The sequence below is a fragment of the Rhinoderma darwinii genome, chromosome 2 (genome assembly GCF_050947455.1).
Source record: "Rhinoderma darwinii isolate aRhiDar2 chromosome 2, aRhiDar2.hap1, whole genome shotgun sequence".
Classification (NCBI taxonomy): domain Eukaryota; kingdom Metazoa; phylum Chordata; class Amphibia; order Anura; family Rhinodermatidae; genus Rhinoderma; species Rhinoderma darwinii.
Genome location: NC_134688.1, coordinates 263901590 through 263925444, shown reverse-complemented (window position 1 = coordinate 263925444; position 23855 = coordinate 263901590). Strand labels below are relative to the sequence as shown.

Genomic DNA, 23855 nt, shown 5'->3' with positions numbered 1-23855 from the left:
TCTGGTTAACGTCAAAAACACTTTGAAGAAACACTTCTAAAACGTTCGGCAAATCTGCCTCAAAAACACCTGGTTTTCAGAGGCGGTTTTCTTTTAAAAACAGCCTCGTATTTTCTGCCTCCTACAGATGCCATGTGAACATACCCTCACTGTGAAGAGACAGACTTGATTGAATCTATGACTATAGATTGGTTGCCAGTGAGCACCCCCTCCTGCTTTTTCCCCTTAAAGGGGTTTTCCCATCAGGGACATTTATGAACTGAATGGCAGTTACGGAAACCGCGTGACTGCCATTCACTACTATGGGACTTACGGACACCGCATAGCTTAGCGAGCTACGCAGTTTTCTTCTTCATGGTCAGGAATCACACGAGTCAGACGGACCACAGAGCGGTAGAACGGTGTTTAGGGGGCCCCATTCTAGAGATAGGTGCGGGTCCCAGAGATAGGACCCACATTCATGTGATATTTATGACATATCCTGTGGACATGTCATAAATGTCCCGGATAGTAAAACTCCTTTAATATTGTAAGCTTTATCTTCACTTGATTTAAGCCCTCCCACAATGGGAATTGTAGTTAAATTAAATATATGGGCAATTACTATGTTTTTTTTTGTTTTATAGTTTACACGTCCCGTACAGTACAGCACAGCAGTTCTCCCGGAGCAATGCAGGGACTCCTAGTCATAGATAACTATAACGCTAGGAGTCCAGCTCCCTGAAGTGTGTTCGACATACGGTCCGTATATCACAGACCGTACATGCGCGAGTGAATCCGGCCTTAAGGTGATGAGTATATCTTGCTGCTGGGAACCCTGCTGATCAGCTGTAAACTGTGGGCAGATCCAACACAATTGTTCGATTCCCCTGCGGTACTACCACAGGGGAAATTAAGCATTAAATATTGCCCATGGAAATCAATGGGTTGGCTGTGTAATGCAGACAGGACAGGCCAGGCCCTCCAGATAGATACTCTTCTTTTAGCCACCTTCCTCTCTGGCAAATAAATGAGGGACAACCTCAATTAACTCCATCCTCAATTCCCTAAAAGGGGCCTTGAAAATGGGTTTTCTAAATCAGACAACCCCTTTAATGAATAGTTTCTGATGTTAAGATGACAGATTGAACAATGCAAATGCAAGATCTGAAATAACTAGGAAAGCTGGGCGATTTCTAGCTCTGAAGGCTGCAGAATTATGAATTCAGCTCTGTGTTACAACACAAAGTGTAACTCAGGACCAGTACAAGATTAGTAATGCAAAGTTTTATAGTTATTCAAATCATTGTATGTAGGAAGACTCCAGGCAAAACAGATACTTGGTCTCAAGAGGCAGTGAATAATTTGCCAATCCAGCGCAAAAGGATTGAAACTTCAAGCTTTATTCCGGTCCATTTAGTGTTTGCAGAATCATTTGCAGGACAGACATCAACGCTTACGCGTTTTGAACACCAAACACGTTCTTAAGCATAGCAGGGGACAGTCAGGGATTCTGGTGCTATTTATTTAATAAGCAACCTCAGGCCCAGCACAGGGTATAACAAAGTATCAGTTTTGCCAGGAATGTTAGGGACTGTTCACATCTGCGTTGGAGGCTTTGTTAGGTGCCTCTGTCACAGATCTGGGCCAAATGCCAGAAACTGTGCAGCATGCTGCGCTATTGTTTCCGCCAAACCAGCGGACCCCACAATGGAAACTCATTGGAACCAGCGCTTCCAGCATTTTCATTCTGCTCCTCACACAGAGAAGAGCAGCGGAAACACCGCAGGCAGATGTGAACAGGCACTTAGCTATAAACTTCCTTTAAAGGGACACAATCATGAAAAAGTCTATGCCCATAATAAAACGGATCATCAAATACGCAAAACGGCTTAAACCGTAGGCATTAGCTGTTCGTTACGCTCGTGTTCGCGTGTTACCTTACAGTGTCATAGTAGGGTGTATTTTAGAACTAATCTAATGGTTGCCTTAGCAGTCTCGATCAGGCAATATGTTTGACCTGTCACAAACTTTAAGGGTATGTCCACACGAGGCGTTAACACGGAGAAATTTCCATCTGGATTTTCCAGGCATTAATTCTACAACATATTACCGTAGCAGCAGAGTGGATGAGATTTTAACAAACCTTAGCCAGCAGAAAACATGTGGAAATTGACCTGCGGTAGATTCGGAGTCAGTTTCTTTTGCGAAAATGCTGCGGAACTTGCACACTGCAGATTTTCCATCGAGCATTTCAGTGAGTACGCAGTATGTGGACGTACTTCAAAAACATAATTAAAAGTGGAGATGATATAGATGCTGCACAAGTCTTACAAAGTGGACAGACAACTGTCCTGGATGCAGCGATTTAATGAGGAAAACAGAGCCAAACACAAACTTCTAAATTTATTATTTTTCCTTTTTTTTAGCTTTTTCACATCACGGTTTGAAAAAAATAGATATAAATGATAGTGTCCCTTTAAGTGAGTCACTTAACTACCAGAGGGCGGCAAATGTACATACGGTTTGAAAAACAAGGCAATGTGATTACTTGACTTCTTCAAAGTGACCACTTTCTGTAGCCGATCTTGTTCTGCTAAAAGGGTGTAAGCCAGACGAGATCTGGGAAAAGGGAAACTCTACCATGAGTAAATATGTTTATTGATAACCCTTGTTAATACATTATTCATTGAAAAGGAAATATAAATATATAAGCTTTTTCCACATTTTCTGTTGACGTTCATTCTGGTCCATATTCACCAAATCACTGATCATTTGCAGAATGCGCTCTAGTCAACCACACAGAGGTTCATATACAGACAAGTTACAGTGGCACTTTGTTACATAATGATCCAGCAAGAAAGGGCCTTTGGTACAGCGAGTGGTGCAACATTATGGAATCATCACCATACTAGAATACACCAGTGGATTGAAGAAAGCAGAATAAAAACTAAAAAAAAAGCGTAATCTGAATTATAAACTGCAATAGGCGCCACATGATGTATAAAATGCTGCGTAAATGATTTGGGATTAGTGGATAAGTAGTGTTACTGAATGAGGGTTAATTTTTACCAGCAAGGGTACACACAGGATAATCTATGTGCTTAAAAACATTTACAGCATGAGTCCCATATACCAAACAGAAATCATCAATCAGTGCATAAATGACAACTAAAACTACAAGTGATCAAATACCTCATTAGCTTAGCAGTAAAAAGGGGCATTGCAACCCATAATGGGGTTCCCCATAACCAGTTTTGCCATATTGGTTTATTTCGCGATCCACTAATTATTATTTTTTTTAGAAAAAAAATTATTAATAATGAAAATTTGAGAGGAGGAATGGCATTAGCATGTCTGCTACCCAGATGTTTTTCCCCTCCTCTGCTGTAAGCACAGTGCAGCAGCTGACCGGTCTGACAGACTGGTTGCTATGGAAACTGTCTAACAGCTACAGCCTATTAAATGACGTTGCCAGGCAACCAGTCTGTCTCACAGTACTCACGATCTTCCGCTCAAGACCGCACCGGCACTGAGTTGAAGGCGGAGAAAGGGCAATGATTCTTGCCAGTACTTAAGCCACAGATTTTCTTTTCTCTCTTAGGAGGAGAAACTCTTTAAAATAACCAAAACTTCTCCATGTAGTTCAAGAATCAGTGGGGTTAATAGCAGCCCTCTAAATAGAGTTTGCTTGCCTCTTACTATACATGGTTTAAATCACAGAAAATAACATTTCATATTGTGAATAATAAAACGACTTTCAATAAACTATAAAATTCATGACCAATATGGCACCCTTTGCTTACTGTTCAGTTTATTTCACAACAAACCTTGAAATAATAATTAAAAAAAAACAAAAAACACAACATATTTTTATACATAGGCACCAGCCCAAATAGGCATTTGGAATTAAGCTGAAGAACTGCAAATATGAAGATAATCTGAATCGGTGTATAGAGGTGTGCGCTGGACTAAGAGCAATACAGTGAAAAACGACTGAAATATATTCCCAGGTATCATTTCCAATGGTGTCAGGAGCAGAGAGAGCAGCTGGCCAGTTTATCTGCGTTTCTTCTCTCACCTAGAAGATTTGATGGGCTTTCACAGGGTATAGGGAATCACGTAATGCATGCCAGGATTTCTCCTCCTTCTGGAATGTTTTCGGGTCTTGAGATTGTGTTCTGCGAACCAATCCCCAAATTTGTGATTCCCATGTTTGATATTAATGGCAAAAGATTTGCAATGAAGTCAGTATTTAATTTAAAAAAAAAACAAAGAAAAACAAAAAACCAGGTAAGATGACATGCGGATTTTCACATGCATACACTGCTTTTGAGATTTACCAGAGGAAAACAAATCCAAACCAAAATGATCCATTTCAAAATGTAAAACCGTTGAATCATGGCAGGAACGCAAACATGTCACTATGATCGGACATTTAAAAGGAAATGGTGCACAGCAGATGATGGAAATCCACAAGGTTTGTCCTTCGTTCCCTGTATTTCTTGCCCTGGCCTTGTCTCAAGTGACACACACCGTGGCGGGCAGTGCACTTGGGCTACTGGTCGCAAAGTCCACAAGGTTTTACTCTAGACAGCATTTGCAGGTGTGCCATTGTGAGTCACTGCATTGAGATTTGGACTGCTGGATTGATGGCTGAAGGTCCGATGGGTGGAAGCCCCTACCTCAAACACCTCATGGATGGCTTTTCGAAAGCAGTGAAAATTGTAGTCTATTAATCCTGCAGAAGAGATCAAAACGCATTTCATTTAATTTCTTGAAGCAAAAACATTTTTTAATTACATAGTTATTTAGGTTGAAAAAAAAGGACATGTCCATCAAGTTCAATCTCTCCTACATCATTCATTGGTTTGGAGTGTAAAATCTCATCTAAATTATACTCAAGCTAAAAACCTCAAGATTCAGTTTGTGCCTAGAATAAAGGGCCTTTTACACCGGCCGACAATAGGCCGGTCCAGCAAGCGCCGATCAATGAGACATAGTTGATCGGCGCTGGTTTGCCCGTGTCACACGAAGCTATGGATGGGGACGAGCGGTCGTTACTCCGATCGCTCGTCCCCATCCATCATCATCATGTCGGCAGCGCATCTCCCTGTTTACACAGGGAGACGTGCTGCCGACAACGATAATCTTTTACTTTTTCAAAACGATCCGATCAGACGACGATCGAGCGTTTGCTCGTTCATCTGCTGATCGTTCCAGTTTACACAGGGCAATTATCAGCAACGAGTGTTATATGAACGCTTGTCTGTCTGATAATCGCCCAGTGTAAAACTCCCTTTAGTCTTCTCGATGATCTCTCTATCTTGCTTACCTGGGTTGCAGTACTACAGCGGGCATTTCCCATGCAAATAACACATCATTTACTTTCCATAGTTTGTCAGGTCCCAGTGCTGCGTGGATAACGGGAAACAGGCGGTTGGCCAGGGAGCAAAACCTTCCACTGCCTATGCTGTGAGATGTAACCATTTGCTTCACAATAAAGAAGCAAATGATTTGTTTTTAAGTGGCGTGATCTTTTTTTTTTTTTCCTTTTTAGTACCATCAAGGTAATTCCCAATTTCACACAGTAGTGCCAATAATGCCTTCACTCTTGCTGGCTGTTACAAGATTAAAATCTTTTCCACTCTAAACTACTGGAAACTAAAAAAATGTAATGTCTTCATCTAGGTCTAAACTGTGCTGAAAGTCTAATATTAATTCTTAATAAAAAGAAGTGCCAGAAACGCGGATATTAGTGGCCTGTCACCTAAGCCAGATTCAGACTGCCATATTATACATCCGTGTGTGTGGTCAGTTAAAAAAAAAAAAAAACCCGGATAGCCTTTGGACTTATGCAATTCAATGGGGCTATTCACACGTCAATGGTTTTCACGCAGCACGTGTCTGTTGCGTGAAACTCAATGCATGTCCCATTTTGGTCACCCAATGAAGTCAAGGGTGTGTGCTGTCCATGTTTTTCACACACCAGTTGCTAAAGAAATGAGGAACACTGATGCCACACGAAACTGAAAAACGCATGAAATACGGTCCGTTTTTTTGTAGACGCAAAAGTCAGGCCTTATTGAGTAAATGGCTGCTCCAGCCCCCTTGGAGCGGACTCCCACTTTTCTCCTATGCACAGGAAGAGGGAAAAATGTGTCAACCAGCATCTGGAGAGTAATGGGGGGGGGGGGGCATAAATTTATGAATATCAGTGGTTCCAAGCCATGCACTGCATCCAGTGCTTCGCAAGTATGAAATTTTTAAAAATTGTGACGATGTACCGGATAATTGACGGACCACTAAAATCAGCTGGTCTGTCACTTCTTTATGCTGCCCTCAGACAGGACAGCATGGACACGACGGATCCGCTTTAAGTTTAGTTGTGTTGCAATAAAGGCCTGGACTCTTCCTGCACGACCATATGCTTACCTTTCCTCTCAAAGCTTTCTTCTCTAAGAATACAAACAAGGGACAGGAATTTCGTAACTTCTTTTAAATAGAGAACAGTTGTGTTGTTGAGCTTGATGATCGCCATGGACTCCTTGTCATATGCAGTCCCATTACACTCAGCATGCAAGCTGTGCAAATAGAAAGAAACTTGTATATGACACAGGTAGGAATAGGTAACAAGAAGAGTCATGGTAAGATGTCCAATGGACACAGAGATGCCAGCCCTCAGTAATCAACACCATTGACCATCACAAGATATTTTAACGTAATGGAAGCCCTGAACACGAATCAAGTTGTTAAACACACCAGTCTTGTACCAACTCCTGAAATCATGTAGGGCTGTAAAAAACCAAGTTGCCCCCCTTACTTGAAGTCCGAAAACTGGAGAAACTAATTTTTTCACCACTGGCGATGGGTACACGCTGCTGTAAGTGTCGATAGGGCTTAACTCTGACTAATGGAGGGAGGCACAGCATCAAGTGACTTTGCAAGGTGGCGCACATTTCCCTCTGTTTCCTTAAAACGTGCCCCAAATTCTCCTTAATCGGGCTGTGTGGACCCGGCCCTACGGCAGGTCGTTGCAGGCTAGACCAAGCCAACATATGTTATAGCATTATTGGCTTCTTTAACCCCTTACCGACGCAGCCATTTTTCATTTTTTCCCTTCACACATTCTAAAAGCCATAACGTTTTTATCTTCCCATCGACACAGCCTTTTTTTTTTTTTTTTTTTGTGGGACGAGTTGTATTTTTTCACGGCACCATTTAAAGTACTGGGAAACAGAAGAAAAAAATCTGTCTTGGGTAGAATGGGTAAAAACAGCGATTCCTTGATACGATTACGGGAATATCAAATTTATATAATTTTTTTTTTTTTTATGAATTGCATCATGGCCGCCGGAGTTCATGTACACTCCAGTGTCCTGTAAAACTCATGTGCTCATAGATTACACTGCGGGTGAAAAGCGTAGAAACTTCGATATAGTTCTGTCGATAGCAGACATTAGCTAGCACCGGCATTATTGTACCAAGCCGGATTGGTTGCAGATTATGGGACAAGAGATAGGAAATGCTGTATGATGTTTCACCTCATGCACTCTTTTTCAGGGCAAGACAGAATTGGGGATCCAATTGGGGTGCTGGCTATTCACATTCCTCAAATATCAATCACGGTCTGTGACAACGGAGAGTAAAATTTAGTTTTAATATATTTACTGTCCACAATTACCAGTGATGAGTTATATTGAAGTGGATCTGACATATTTTGAGAGCAGTGATTTTTGCAGAGGGGATAACTGCTAAATAATGCCATATACAAGTCATAATGGCCAGAAAGGTGTGTGTACATGAGGGACAACAATGACAGCTTATTCCGAAAAGTCACCTGAAAAGTTAGGTACGTTTTAACTGTTTTTATTAGTCCCCCTAGGGGGCTTGAAATAGTGATTGTTGCCCAAAAACGTGCGTATTGCAGTATATTGTGTTTTTTACCAGCTCCTATTAAGAGGAGAGGGCAAAGCACAATCCATACTTCCCCCCCCTTCCTGCAATCTCGGATGAACAGATATGAAATGCACTATTTCTGAGGTTTTCTTAGTCGGTTTTCCTTGACCTTAAAAGGGCCTCACGGCAATGAATCGAAAAATAATGTAAATTCAGCGCAATTAATGTACGTCATCTTGCGAATTTCGGTTTTATCAATTATTTTCTCCCGGTTTAAACTGTACCTGCAGACAAAGTTGAATCCAATTGTAGAGCAGGGGACCGTAAGGTCCCTGCTTCACCATTCACTATGTATCGCTGGACGCAAGGCAGTTACGTCACCGCGCCTGTCTGATCTGAGCTGCACAGACCAGAGGGATCTCCTCCATTTGTCATTGAAACGGGGGTAGGGGAGTATGTATATTATTATTTTTATCAGGCACTATTGGGCGCATTATACTGCGTGGAAGTCCGTTATGCGGGCTTTATACTATGTAGAGGCAGCTATGAAAGCATTATACAGTGGTCCGGTGACGGCAGTTATGGGGGGCATTATATTATGTAGAGGCAGCTATGAGAGCATTCTACTGTGTAGCGGAAGTTATGCGCCATTATACTGTGTGGGGAGCACTATGAGGTGGTATATTATATACAGTAGTATAGAGCAGGCTTGGTATCAATATTAATTCAATGGCGCAGAATGCAAACTGGGGTGTGGCTTAAATAATCATTCAATAATCGTAATCGAGGTTACATGCTCAAACAATCGTGATTTTGATTTAGGGCATAATTGCCCAGTCTTAGTAACGTTTTTGATACATGAGGCTATTTTGCACAACGAACACACAGCATACATATTTACCTGTATATACAGGATACATCTATGACAACATCTATCATATCACAACACAGCTCATAGGACTGCATGTCTACCGGAGAACTGTCTGTTGCAATATAGATCTTGCTGACCACGTCAAATAAAAAAGCCTTTTCAATGCCAGAATTCTGAAAAACATAAGACAAAACAGATAAATCTCCTACATATGTATAAGGCTTATCTAAAAAACTAAAAATTAACATCTCCTTGGTCCGATAAGCCACAAAGAATTGGAGGAATACCATTTTTAGCTTGTATCTTGTTTTTAGATTTGTTTCTGAGAAAATAACCAATATGGCTACGACTACAGATCCCAAAGGGGGCGTCCTCCAACTTTCTAACACTTCTGAATGACATCTGGCAGGTTATGCTGAGATTTACACCCTGCCCCCCACTCCGGAGCAGTTAGAAATCTGCCTGTGATGTGTGATTTTTCATAAAATCTGCACTTTGCAAAGACTTACTGTATTCTCACACATTCCTTTGCATAACAGCCATAAAAAAAAACACATCAAGGCAGATTTGTTTTACGACTGCTGCGATATTTCAGTTTGTAACGGGTTGTCTGGTTAGACAGCTTTTTCCAAATGTGAGTGGTGTTTAGCAGAGAGAGAGGGGGGGGGGATCATAACCCCCCTCCTCCTACCAGCCAGAGTGCAGAGCAGCTTCACAGACCATCCAGGAAACACCTTTACACAATTCCTAAAATGTAATTGTGGGATTTATTTTATAAACATCTGTTACTTGGACGGAGTAAGAGGGTCATCTAGGTTCACTCACGAGTGCGTCTTAAAATCTTGTACAAAGCAGCCAGAAATCACATGAGATCCTGACGACACGTCTCAAAAGATATGAGAATCAGGAAAAAAAGGCATGAGGCACAGCCCAGGGTATTTCTGGTATAGCTTATAGTCACTCAAAAGAGAAGAAGCCCTTTTACAACTCAAATAAAAGGAACCCGTATTATTAGGAATTCGAGCCTACTAAGATGATGGGCATACATGCAATCCATTGGGTACAGTCTATTAATACTCCTGACATTCCCAGGTCCCATCCAGCTTTTATCAATAGAGTTTAACTGCTAAGTGTGGCAGTCACAATTCCTCTATAAGGGTGCCCCATACGTGCAGCGGCCGTGCTGCTATAGTGTGCCATGCAGAGCAGAACCACGCGGTTTTACCCACAATTGTCGCAGTTTTGCGATGCGGTTTTTGCCTGAGCAGACTGTACAGGTGGCGCATATTGAGACCATGTGTCTCCCCTATACAAGCAGATTGGCCTAAAACTGCATTGCAAAACTACAGCCATTCGCTGTAAAACCGCATCACAAAACCAGGGCGTTCCTCAACCACAATGCACACTACCACAGCACGGCGGCTGCACGCACGGGCACCCTTATGAGACAAAGTGCTGCTCATGTAATTTGATTAGTGTCTGCTAGCATTCTATCACTACAGCATGAACGGCAGAAAATATCTATCAATTTACTAAGCAAGAGCTGTAAAATAACTATTTTATGTCTTTTAGCCGTGACAGTATAACAAATATTTACCAGGTCAGAAAAGGCAGAGAGCAAGACAGTAGCAGCACAAGGCTACATTCACACGACAGGGAGAAACGTGAATACTGGCCGTCAAAAAAAAAAATAGGACGTCCTACTTTGGCAGATTTCACGGCCAGACGGCCCCCACAGAACTCAATGGATCCGTTTTTCAGGAATCAATCCTTGCGACAGCCGTTAAAAACCGATCCTGGCCAAGTGGACTGCCAGGGCACAGCTCTACTTTAAGCTCTTAGCCCAGGGAAACACTTGACATCACTGCCGGTAACGCCTGCTAGTGCGTCGGCAACACACTGGCCAGAGCTTCCGCTCTTAGAGAGCCCCTCGTGTCACTGTCCCTATATGGACAGAGACGTCAGGGGATCCCCCTGGAGCGGCAACCGAGGGACTCTGCGCCTAGAGGGAGCCCCAATGGTGCTATCTACAGGGGAGGGGTGGTGCGTGTGCGGCGCTATCTAGAGGACACTATGGCACTAGCTACATGGGCATGGTGTGTGGCTATCTACATGGGCACTGTGGCACTATCTACCGGGGCATTCTGCCACTATCTACATGGGCACTGTGGTGTTTTCAGGGGGTTTGGATAAAAAATAAAAACCTAACAAATTAAATCCATCCACGGCCATTTTGCATCAGTGCGTCTCCAAACTATCATCCATTTCTAATGGCCGTTTGACATCAGTTTTGCATCCGTTTTTCACGGCAGTTAAAAAAAAAACGGACGAATTTTATTTGACATTTCACAGCCCTGATGTAGATGATGCTCCACACCCTCCCCCCCTCCCTGTAGTAATTTTCCGGGATGGTCTCTGTAAATTCTGGACAGTCCCGGAAAATTTGCTACAGTTCTCAACTAAGCACTATGCCCCCTGTACTAGCGCAACACTACCCTGCATTGATCAATAAAATGCCTCCAAAACTCACCTATGCAGCACTGTCTTCAGGTGTGGTCTCTTTGTGGGTTCTGCAAAAGCGGTGCCGATAGCCATCAAGGGAACCAATAGTTCCCTCGCCCCAGATCAGTTTTTAACTGCTGTCAATACATGGAACAACCGTTAAAAACGGACCCATTGACTTCTATGGGGGCCGTCTGGCTGTGTAAACGGCCAAAAATAGGACATGTCCTATTTTCTGACGGCCAATATTATCGGGCCTTTAAATAAACGGCTGTGTGAATACACCTATACAACCTCATCGCTCTGAAAACGGCCATGTGACGGCCGTTCAAAAAACATCTGTCACACGTGTGAATGTAGCCCTAGTCTCTAAACACTGGACGGTAATAGGAAACCGCCAAATTAGACTGAAACGTGGAGTGCACATAATACAATACAAATATGGACAGGCACATTTTTCTGTTGTGCTCTTTTCCCTCAGATATGCTGCCGTCTCTCTCATTCATTTACATAGCACTAAGAAATGAAAGCAAGGACTTCCCTATAGAGAAGCCGGTGAGAAAAAAAACACAGCTGCAAGGCTCGGAAACTGAAAGATGTTAAGTAAATGTTGCTATAAATAAGAACAGAGGAGGGCATATTGACATAGTAAAATCATGTACAGTTTTGTTGGAGACATAACTGAAGATATTATAAGTGGGAGTCCAAGTGCGGACATCCCCCGATTTGCTTGGGACAGACTCCGACAAGCCAATGTACTCCATAGTCTGGCATTATCTTTCCGGAGTGAAGCCGAGAGGGCTTGGTGACGTCAGCATGTAAACCAGGATTTTTATAGAATAGCAACATTTTATTTTTGCAAAATGAAAGCAATTTCTTTGTATATATCTTTCCCATCTGGATAAAGTATAAAACCCAGTAAAAGGGGTAAGGATATCAAGATGCATAAAGCAAACACTCCGGGTGCATAGGATATGGTCTCTTGAGGCACTTTGAAGATGCAAGGTCTTAAAAAAAAATTATTAAATGGGTTTGAACAGCCTTTTAAAACCATAATAATTATTTGCTGTACATCCTCGATATTACATATGTGCCGCAAGGCAGAACAGCAAACAAAACAGGATATATACTCACAGATATAAAAATGTTTAGCAAGTTTTCTAATGTTGGCAATTGCGGAATAAGCTTCTGCACAACTTTACTGAAAGCTTCAAATATTGAGTGGTCATAAATACTGGTCAGATAGAAGCTGAAAGAAAAGAAAAATATCGGTTCATAACACAAGCAAAATCACCAATAGAGCATGCATCGATGGCAACATGAAATTCCAAGAACCAGCAGCAACGTCACAGTCTTCAGAATAGCCATGAGGAATGATTAGAGTTCGGACATTTGTGGAATAGGTGTATACACTTATGGAGTATGGGGTCTGTGTACCCTGAAACACTTAGACATGGACCCGACAGCCTAATGTGTATGGGGGCAGACTGACTGTCCACGGACATCTACTGTTAAGGAGAACCAGGATTGGACACGGATTTCAACATGTCCGATCCTTTGTTCCCTAGGAGAGGAGAGCTGTATGGCAACTCCTCAACCGCCTCGCCTTATGGCAGTTTGTGTTTGGGTCAATCCGTGTGCGTCTTGATGAGCTGGTCAGGGGAGATAGCTGTTGGATGAATGAAGGTTTGGCCAACAGCTATATTAAGTGTATGGCCATCTAAACTCATCCCAATTTGCACTCAACCCCTTTAGCTCACCTTAAATGGAGTTTTTCCAGTCCAACATCAGCCAGGTCATCATTCGCTCTCTGGTGAATATCCCTCTGAGTTTCTATCTTGTGGTCATCGGATAACCCATCTACTTTGTGAATGAAAACTTCAAAATTCATGTCCGGATTTGCTTTATAGGCTTTGGTGACTGTGACATGAAGTCTTGCCAGGGCTTCCATGTAGTCGTCCTGCAGGGAAACCGCAATAAGAGAACCATTCAGTCATGGAAGTTTACTTGAATAACTAAGCAATGCATCTAGAAAAGATTACACTTGCTTACCGTGGCCGTCTTATAGAAGATACTTTCTACAATGTCCTCACCCTCTATAGGCCAGGATCACTTTGGGCATTTTTGTTGTGTTTTTTGTTTTTAACACAACCAAAAGAAAACGCATCTGTAAAAACGTATGGCTTTTTAAATACCCACAAGTGTTGCAACTGTTCGGGTCCTATTACATGAGCGTTTGCTTGTTTATCAGCTAATCTTTGCCCTGTTTATACGGCCCGATAAAATCGGGAACAAGCTTTCATATGAACGCGCGTTCACCCAACCATTGGTCTGTATAAAAGGGCCTTAAGCCTATGACCATTAAACGGGAAATCATACAGTTTTCTAATCTACATGTATTAAAAATTCTGCTGACATACATTATAGTCACAGTGGAATGGTATAGCCCACAGATTAGTCCTGTGTAATGCATCCACAGGCTAATGGACTAGAACATCACGTGGCCCATAGCATTCAGTTCCACTACACAATGTGTTGGGACCACAGGGGACACAGGCATAGGCTAAGTGAATTAGAATTATGGTGACATAGTGATAAACCACTACATCGCTCTGCATGTATTCACCTTCTCTAGATTTATAAAAATGGCTGCCTGTCTCTAGGGGATGTTGTCACGTTGTTAATAGTTTAATTTAAAAAAAAAAATATATATATATATATATATATATCTATATCTCAAAACACACAGAGAGAGAGGGAGGGAGAAGAATGGAAGAGCTGCTCCTCAGACACGATGATGAGATGTTGAATGTAGAAATACTTTATTACTTCTGCTCCTCAATAACCTATTATATGCCTGGACAGTGTTACCTGAATGCCAGTGGTCACATGACTGCCGCCATCTTTAGTCCTTTCAGTCATCCTATGGATGCATTTCTATGGACTATTGTTGTTTTAGATAAAGGCAGCTACACTGATATAAGAAAGGTATGGGAGCGGAATTTTAAATACATGTATATTAGAATTCTGCATGATTTCCTATTATATAAATGAATAAAACAAAAGTAAAAGTTGACCTGAAATCATCTTCACTAATATTCATCAGACTGCTGCAGAAATATAACAAATAAATTGGTAGCAGTGAACATACCCTTAAAAGGGTAGCGATCGGTGGGGTTCTAAGCTGTCCAACGCCCAGCAAAAGGGGCATTGATCATTGCGATGTGGATTACCCTAGCCTGTTTATTCTCTTAATTAACACACGGTCTTTACTTACGGTTTCGGGGGCATTTTTGTTTGTCCAAAACACTGCAGCCAGTTGTTACTCTAAAATACATACTAAAACATGAGCGGTTTGTTCTTGTTTGATTGACAAGCCTTTTGAAGAATAACATGGCACGCACAATAGTTAACGTTTGCATTCTTTCATTTCAAATGCAATAAACTATATTTGCAATTTTTGAAATATTTGACAAGCTGGCCTTTTAAGTGCAGCAGCTCTGGTACAGCAATCCAGAATGGAATAATACATGCTCGCAAGCCATAGATACATTATTAGTAACAGGTTGTTAAAAAAAAAAAAAAGATACGATTGCCTTTCATTCATTTTTGCCTCTCTATATTATGCACCTATATATGTGGTATAGATCATCACCTGGGCATCAATCACATAAATTAATGCTCCTGTCCCTCGGAAAATCATTTCATAGTCGAATGTTGGGTCAAAAAAATCCACTTGTCCTGGAAAGTCCCAGATTTGAAAATTGACAAAAGAACTATTGGAGATGTCATCCTTGTAGATCTTGTTGGTGCTTTCCAAAAATAAAGTTTCATTAGGGGACATCTTGTGGAACACCACCTAGAGAACAGAAAGAAAAAAATACAAATAGTCACAATGTACAGGATATTAACATTTCTAAGATAAACGTGCTTCAAATAGCCAAACTGCTATGCACATCTTTCATGTGGAAAAATAATAGATTGTTTCATGTGTTAATGGTTAACATCTTTCTGCATTTTACAGTTGTGTGAATGGGGCCTTAGTTACATAATAATTTCGCACATTTAGTTGCCTAATTATGCACCCCTAGATATTCTCCCAAGACAGACAAAACCTCACTTTTACTTTCTTAAAGAGGCTCTGTCACCACATTATAAGTGCCATGTCTCCTATATAAGGAGATCGGCGCTATAATGTAGGTGACAGCAGTGCTTTTTATTTAGAAAAACTATCTATTTTAAACCACTTTATGAGCGATTTTTAGCTTTATGCTAATTAGTTTCTTAATGCCCAAGTGGGTGTATTTTTACTTTAGACCAAGTGGGCATTGTGGAGAGGAGTGCATGACACTGACCAATCAGTGCCCAATCAGCATCATACACTTCTCCCCATTCATTTACATTGCACTAGCGATCGTTATATCGCTATGTGCAGCCACATAAACACACTATAGTTCTCCTTGCACAGGAGTCTTTAGGGGGACACCTATGTTTTTGGAATTCCGCCACTGCCTGGGATCACCTGTGAATTCTTCATATGGCGCATCAAACAGCCTCTCCTATCAACTGTGTCAGTGTAAGGTCGCAATTCTGTGCTGTGCACGTGGGTCCACCACATCCACGAGGTCTCCGTGATTCTGGAACCGCGCCACTGCTGCAGTTGGCTTTGGTGTCAACTTCATGTGGTGCCTCTGCGCCAGGAGCCACCATCTTGGATGTTAGGTGGTATACTCTGCACTGCTGCTCGGACTCGTGGACCTGTCAAATGTCTGGAGACACACTTCTACGCAGAGGCACCGGCACTGGGAGGGACTGGGACAGTGAAAACGTTGACCAATGAGTTCTAAAACTGCACCATAGAGACCGGAGGTTGCGGAGTTCTCACTTAGGGTATGTGCACACGCTAGCTTCCTTTTACGTCTGAAAAGACAGACTGTTTTCAGGAGAAAACAGCTGCGTCGTTTCAGACGTAAAAGCTCCTCCTCGCATTTTGCGAGGCGTCTTTGACGGCCGATCATTTGAGCTGTTCTTCATTGAATGCAATAAAGAACGGCTCAAATTACGTTGCAAAGAAGTGCCCTGCACTTCTTTGCCGAGGCAGTCATTTTACGCGTCGTCGTTTGACAGCTGTCAAACGACAACGCGTAAATGACAGGCCGTCGGCACAGTACGTCGGCAAACTCATTCAAATGAATGGGCAGATGTTTGCCGACGTATTGGAGCCATATTTTCAGACGTAAATCGAGGCATAATACGCCTCGTTTACGCCTGAAAATAGGTCGTGTGAACCCAGCCTTATACAAAAGTCAGCCACCGCACATCTAAGGCCCAGCACTAAATTTGAAATTATGAGGCATTCTCCTGTTAAACCTGAACTATACGTAAATCTGCCAGTATATCGTCTCTGGTTGACCCCCTGATTTACTATACTGCTCTTGATCCTATTTATTAGAAGTGACAGAAGTTTAGCACTCCATTACGTTACCTGATCTGAAACGAAGTACTGAATATGAGGCCTAAAATCATTGGAGACCCTCTGTTGTACAACACCTCTCTATGATACATGTAGTTGTTAATGCGCTCTCTCAGCCTGATTCCCCTTTATGGACATCGCCTTTAATCCTGCTCCCCAGAACGGACTAGTCAATCTCCATTTGAAAGGCGTCTGTTATCAGAGGCGCAGTTAACCAGACACACGTGACTTACACTCTGAACCCTGCCTCCCAATCCCGTTTCACTCTATGCATACCAGATCTCACTTATCCACACTGCGGAATACCACCCACCTAACTCTCTTGCTTCACAATGAATGACTAAAAGGACAATCTGCTGCAGAGAAGCTTAGAGAATATGCCAGCACTGATTCTCAAGATGGCGCAGCAATACCACGCACCTCAAGCATAAAAAGCATGATCCCTCCAGCGCTGCCAATAGTGACTCCAAAGAAGAAGCAGAACCCACTTAGACAAGTCTCCATCCAGCTCCTGGCTGCGAGCAAAACATCCCTCACAAGAAAGATAGAGGTGAAAATCGATGCAGGTCGCATTTGACACTATGTGTAGGGCTCAGATCTAGAATCAAAAACCCTGAAGAAAGAATCTCACAAGCAGCAGATAGATTAAATCCTTTTCCAGCGAAACTACTAGCCACAACCAGAAACTGTGCAGCAAAAAATAAATAAATCGATGACCTTGACGGGTTCAAACGCTTTAAATAGTCAGATCTAGAAGACACCATGAAGGCGTTTCACTCCCTTGAGTGGCCCTTCTTAATAGCTTGCCATCAACAGTTGGGATTTGGTCCCCGGTTCATTGACTGAGTCCAACTTATATACAAAACGGAAAAGGTTTGTGGAAACTGTATCCCATCAGCTTACTTCCGGTTACACAAAGGTATTTGTCAGGGTTGTCCCTTGTCACCAGCTGTATTCACTATTGCCATTGAAGCTTTAGCACTCCACCTGCGGACAACCCACTCCATAACTGGCATCTGCTTAGTGTACGTGCATTTTATGCGGATGAAGATACTTTCATTGTGTGATCCACATGACGCCTAGTATGTCAGTCAATGATCATTTGGAGGTATCGGGACTTTAAATCAATTGGCAGAAGTCCGCCCTGAGGTTCCCATATGATCATCATATAACCACCTTCCTAATAGTATTTCATGGGATACCAGTGGCCACTAAATTAAAGAATATCTTGGCATCCAAATGGTTAGGAAACACTCCTTATTGATTCATTAGAAGTTCACCGTCCCCCCCCTTCTGGATTTCATAGCAATGAAGTTCAGAATCTGGGGCAAATTACCGCTGTAAGTAGCCAGTCGTATTAACCTAATAAAGCGGGTTAAACAACCCAAATGCTCATACACATTACAGCATATGCCCATTAAGGTCCCCCTGAGCTTTTTTTTTAGGGCACTAAAGGACTGTCAGGGATCATTATGGAAGACAACGCCCCCTGGAATGCAAGAAGAGTGAGGCCTCATTTACACGAGCGTGTGCGTTTTGCGCGCGCAAAAAACGCCGCGTTTTGCGTGCGCAAAAGGCACTTGACAGCTCCGTGTGTCATCCGTGTATGATGCGCGGCTGCGTGATTTTCGCGCAGCCGCCATCATAGAGATGAGGCTAGTCGACGTCAGTCACTGTCCATGGTGCTGAAAGAGTTAACTGATCGGCAGTAACTCTTTCAGCATCCACGACAGTGAATTCCGATCACCATATCGAGTAACCTGTTTAAAAAAAAAAAAAAAGAGGTTCGTACTTACCGAGAACTTCCCGGCCGTTGCCTTGGTGACGCGTCCTTGGTGACGCGCCTCTCTTGACATCTGGCCCCACCTCCCTGGCTGACGCGGCAGTCCATGTGACCTCTGCAGCCTGTGCTTGGCTTGTGATTGGCTGCAGCTGTCACTTGGACTGAATTGTCATCCCGGGAGGTCAGACTGGAGGAAGAAGCCGGGAGTTATCGGTAAGTCAGAACTTTTTTTTTTTTTACACGTTCACGTATATTGGAATCGGAAGTCACTGTCCAGGGTGCTGAACCAGTTTAACTCTTTCAGCACCCTGCACAGTGACTGTCTCCTGCCGGGTTCGGTCGAACCCGGTAAAGTTCGGTTCGCTCATGTCTAAGACATTCGGTTCGGATGTTTGTAAACAGAAAAGCACGTGGTGCTTTTCTGTTTACATTCAGTTTGACAGCTCTTGCGCGAATCACGCAGTTCGCACGGAAGTGCTTCCGTGCGACCTTCGTGGTTTTCACGCACCCATTGACTTCAATGGGTGCGTGATGCGCGAAAAACGCACGATTATAGAACATGTCGTGAGTTTTTTTTCAGCGCACTCACGCTGAGCAAAACTCACGGACTGTCTGCATGCCCCCATAGAGTAATATAGATGCGTACGACACGCGTGAAAAGCACGAGCGTATATTACGATCGTGTAAATGAGGCCTGAGTCTGAGAACTTACAGCTGAGAAACCGGTGGGGGCTTGGGCACTCCCACATCTCTGGGGAGGAGGCATGTGTCTCTTTCTGTGTTTCTTTGTTCTGAATAAAAGTTTCAGTCTTCCTCCTGGCTGACTGAGGGAAGCTGTGTACCAAACATCTTTGGCTGGGTTACTTCTTTCCAGGCATGCCTTCAGCTTTCAATTTACAGAGGTGGTTATTCGGTGTGAAATACGGACCTGACAGGACCACATACATATGGGTTCTTCACGACAAACTTCAATTATTTAACCTACAAAAACACAAGGACTGTGCAGGAATTCTACTTTGAGTTTTATCTCTTTATGCTGCTTTATTTCCAACGTTATATTTTTCACGCTACCTATGTATACTTTGTCAGCAACATGTTAAGCAAATAAAAGAAAAAGAAGTTACCCACGGGCCCCTTCTCAGTAGACCTTGCATATTGCTTCTGTCATCATAGAGCGCTCGTACACTGCAGATCAGAAGGGCGTGAAGGTAAATTAGAATATTAAAACCACTTACATTAAAGAACTTGTATTAAAACCTAAAGAGGAAATAGCTTTGTACAATGCACAATTCAGTGGGATACTTCTGCAAATACCCACCCGTGTTTCCAGCAGAGTGACTAAACTTTATATTCAAATAGCTAAAGCGTAAAAGGTCTTTCTTGACAAAAAGTGGGATCTGCCCTGCCACCAGAGCTGGTGGCTTCCTCTAGGTCTATGGCCGTGTCAATCTCTGCCTCACAACACAAAAATATATAATAAAAATCTCAGTAACAAGTGTCCCTGCCCAGCAATGTCTACCAAATCTTGTCAATCTGGGGAAAGGGAATGACACAACAGGACCCACATGCGGGTTACATTTTAGATTTACTAAGCAGAACGCACCAGAATTCTGTCCCCCCCATTATTTGAATTGTCCCTTGAAACAGGGAAAACAAGGCCAATATGCAAATGTATAAGAGTATGCCCCAAAATCAATAATGCCAAGCCCTCAGTGCTTTCTAGGTCAGGTTTGGTCAGTCTTCCATGGGACTTTGTCGAGGGTTCAGAAGACAGTAATGGCTACTGTTATCACTTTTCACCTGAAAATCAACCACAACATACTCAAATATGCTTGACGTAGACACAAGCGAAGGAGTCAACAGGTCATAACCAGACCAGAACACTAGCTAAAATATTGGTCATCCTCACACCAGTCTTCAATTCAAAATTGGTTAGTGGGAAGTCCACATCTGCGTTGGAGGCTCTGTTAGGGGCCTCAGTTGCAGATCTGGCAGTAACTACAGAAAACAATAGTATCCGATAAAACCACGGACACCCCAACGGAACCCAATAAGTTCCGTCAGCCGCCGTTGGTGTGCGTGGTGCAACAGAACCGTGGAGTCCGGCATTCCCTAGTTCTGCTCCTCTGACTAAACAGAACGGAATGCCCTGACGCAGATGTGAACAGGCCCTTAGGAAAACCATCCATATGCAACGTAAGCGAGTCCTCAGAGCTTGATGGACTGGGTCAGCATTGAATACTATGAGGAATGTTTAAATATATAAAGCAAAATTCTTTTCAAGGGGTTGTCTTATAACTATTTATCACCTATATACGTGATATGATCATAATGAGAAAACACCTTTAAGGCTTATTGTATAATACAAATTTCTAGAACTTTCAGATATACAGTACTTCAATTCAAAGTCACTGTTTGCGGTTAGCGAACAAACATTATTTTGATTACATTCAGAGGCTGAAAACGCAACGTTAGGCTATCAGATTCACGTGCGTGAAAAACACGCGTGAATCTGGTCCGTGTGTGTTGCATGATGCAGGTGTGCTTTGCGAGTGGCGTGCGTTATTTACGTACTAGCAAAGCACATTTTTTATCTCAAATTGATGTGCAAATCACGCACCGCACACCGGTGTACATCCGTGTGCAGTGCGTGGTTTTCACGCACCTGTTGACTTCAATTGGCTCGTAGGTGTCTGAAAATGCACCAATATAGGACATGCAGTGATTTTCACGCAGCGGACTCTCGCTGCATGAAAACTCACATGTGAATGGCCCCATTGAAATCAATGAGTCCGTGTGCTGCGCGTGATTTCCATGCGCAGTGCACAGACGTTATTCACGTTCGTGTGAATTGGCCCTAAGGGCTGAGTGTGCATGTGCTTTATGCCTCATGTACACGACTGTGTGTTCTATGGAAGAATAGGACATGTCCCATCTTTCCACGGATCGGAAAGTCTGGTCCATTTTCACAGACCCAATCCACCCGCTGAAGTGAATGGGTCAGTGAAAACAATCGGGTGCCAATCGGATGCCGTGAAAAACAGTCCAAGTGGCACTCGGTCGTGTGCAATGGGCATAAGGCTTCCTTCAGACGCATTTTGTGTGTTGTGTTTTTTTGGGGGAGGGGAAAACAAACAAAAAACAAATAAAAATAAACCAGATATCTGCTCACAAGCCATGCACCCGCATGAGTGAGACACGAGCAAAACTATTTTTTTTGGGGGGGGGGGGGGAGGTCTGAATATAAATAAGGTTTTTATTTACTAATGGAAAACAGATGGTTAAACTGTGAGGATTGATACAAATTTGCGGAACGATTATACAATGAAGCTTTATTTACATACCAGCATGCTGGAAACTAGAGTGCAAGAACCCTCCTGACCCTGAGAAACCGTTATCAACACCCAGGAAGGAACAACCCAAACCCCCGCTCTCTACTCAGACCAGAGACCGGCAAAGAACAAAACCAAGAGCACAAGAGACTCTTGGAAAAAGGAAGTTTTCAGAGGAGTCATGTGGAGATGCGCCACATGATCGGTCTAGGTGCTTCCAAAGTGGCTCGAGGAAAGTGACCACCATTTTCTGAGCTGCCAACCTGAACAATTTCGTACAACCCCTTGAAATAGCTCGGCACGCAGACAAAATATTGTTTATTTTAGGAAACTGACCACTCCAGATCCAATAGGAGTTCTTTAGTGGCCAAGCGATGAGACCTTCCATAGGAAAAAATAAAAAAAAGAAGTTAACAGTGCTATTTAGTCATAGACAAACCCTGGGATCCGTCTCGCACTTCAGACTGCTTATTTTTTCAACATATCGCGGTCGCTGCAGTGGAAATGTAGTATTACATGGGGACTATCCAGATGAATGGCCATCCATGTCCCCTCTATTGTGTCCATATTCTCTAATAGGCATAAGAGCAGGGGAGAACCACCAGCATAAATGTGTAGGCTCCTGGCATCTAACCAGCCCTCTTATACGATCTGAGTCCAGGTAATAACACTGGGCACATATCCATGCCATAAATGTGTGGGCTCCTGGGATCTAACCAGCCCTCTTATACGGATCTGAGTTCAGGTAATAACACTGGGCACATATCCATGCCATAAATGTGTGGGCTCCTGGGATCTAACCAGCCCTCTTATACGGATCTGAGTTCAGGTAATAACACTGGGCACATATCCATGCCATAAATGTGTGGGCTCCTGGGATCTAACCAGCCCTCTTATACGGATCTGAGTTCAGGTAATAACACTGGGCACATATCCATGCGTGAAATCCCATAAACATGCGCCATAGACAGCTGAGGTTATCATTAATTATTTATCATCGTGATAAGTCACTTCATGGATGGCATGCGATCAACCGCCTAAACTAATAGGTCACAAAGTTCCATTGGCGGGCATGGGTCTTGTTAGAACTACCAGGGAATGCTGGGAGTAGTAGTTCCACAACAGCGGGAGGACCACAGGTTGCAGAGCACTGGTCTAGAAGACGGCACAATAAAGCAGGCAGACAAAGCCTTACCTTCTGGATGGAGGACTTGCCGCTGCGCCTCATACCCATGAGTAGGATGCGGGGCTTGCTGTCTGACGCGGTCGAAGTCTCGTCCATTTCTGACTCATCAGCCCCATAGCCGAAGTCCTTGGGAAAAGAGTCCGCCACCCCGTAGCTGCCGGACAGCGGTTCCTCCACAGAGTACTGTATAGACATTTTGTGCTGTTATAGACGCCGGCGCGGTGTTCCGGTCACCATAATCCAGCCAGCACGGTCACGTGATACACCCGTCCCGGTTGCCTGGTTTCAGCCAATTTGCCTAAACCTTCCAGCTCCACCTGGCGGCGAGCGATATACTAATACCCTGAGAGTCTTATTACCGTATTGTTGTTGTGGAACCGGGAGATAAATACACCGTTCTCTTTTTCCTTTTCTTAGAGCTACCAAACCCTCTTAGCAGCGCACACCCAGTTTCCTGCGTAGCGCCCTCTCATTGGTCAGTAGCTCAGGAGCCCCGGCTGAGTGATTGGATGTGAAGGCTAGTCATTCACCAAAGTCCCGCAGCAAACTAGGTTGCATCAGGATCATGTGGCTGGCAATCACCTGACTGAGTACAGAGAGGATGGGGTTAGGGTGTCACACGTGACCTTTAACCTGCTTACTTTCCGAGCTAATCGACAATCGTATAAGTGCAGTCTAAGCAATATTTGTTGAAATGAGAATGTATGGTTCGTGGCTACCGAGGAATTATACTACACTTTACTGGTTTATAAAAGTTATACTATCAGTCCATACATGAATATCTAAAGAAATAGACACATACAGACTTCTCTGATCACATTTCCGTCAGA

General features: G+C 43.1%; 1 protein-coding gene across 2 annotated transcripts; it reads right to left on the bottom strand.

Annotated features, from left to right (window-relative positions):
* Positions 1 to 2614: 2614 nt before the first annotated feature.
* On the bottom strand, positions 2615 to 23486 carry RRAGC (Ras related GTP binding C). Of its 2 annotated transcripts, none has more exons than XM_075853238.1 (7): positions 23035 to 23486; positions 14907 to 15110; positions 13012 to 13211; positions 12386 to 12500; positions 8780 to 8922; positions 6415 to 6563; positions 2615 to 4720 (listed from the first exon to the last, which is right to left on the bottom strand). In XM_075853238.1, exons 1-7 carry the CDS (start codon positions 23218 to 23220, stop codon positions 4569 to 4571), a joined length of 1149 nt encoding a protein of 382 aa, XP_075709353.1. In that variant the 5' UTR covers positions 23221 to 23486; the 3' UTR covers positions 2615 to 4568. The 2 variants fall into 2 exon arrangements, with proteins under 2 accessions (XP_075709353.1, XP_075709354.1); XM_075853239.1 differs by having other exon boundaries at positions 23385 to 23474.
* Between the last annotated feature and the right edge of the window lie 369 nt (positions 23487 to 23855).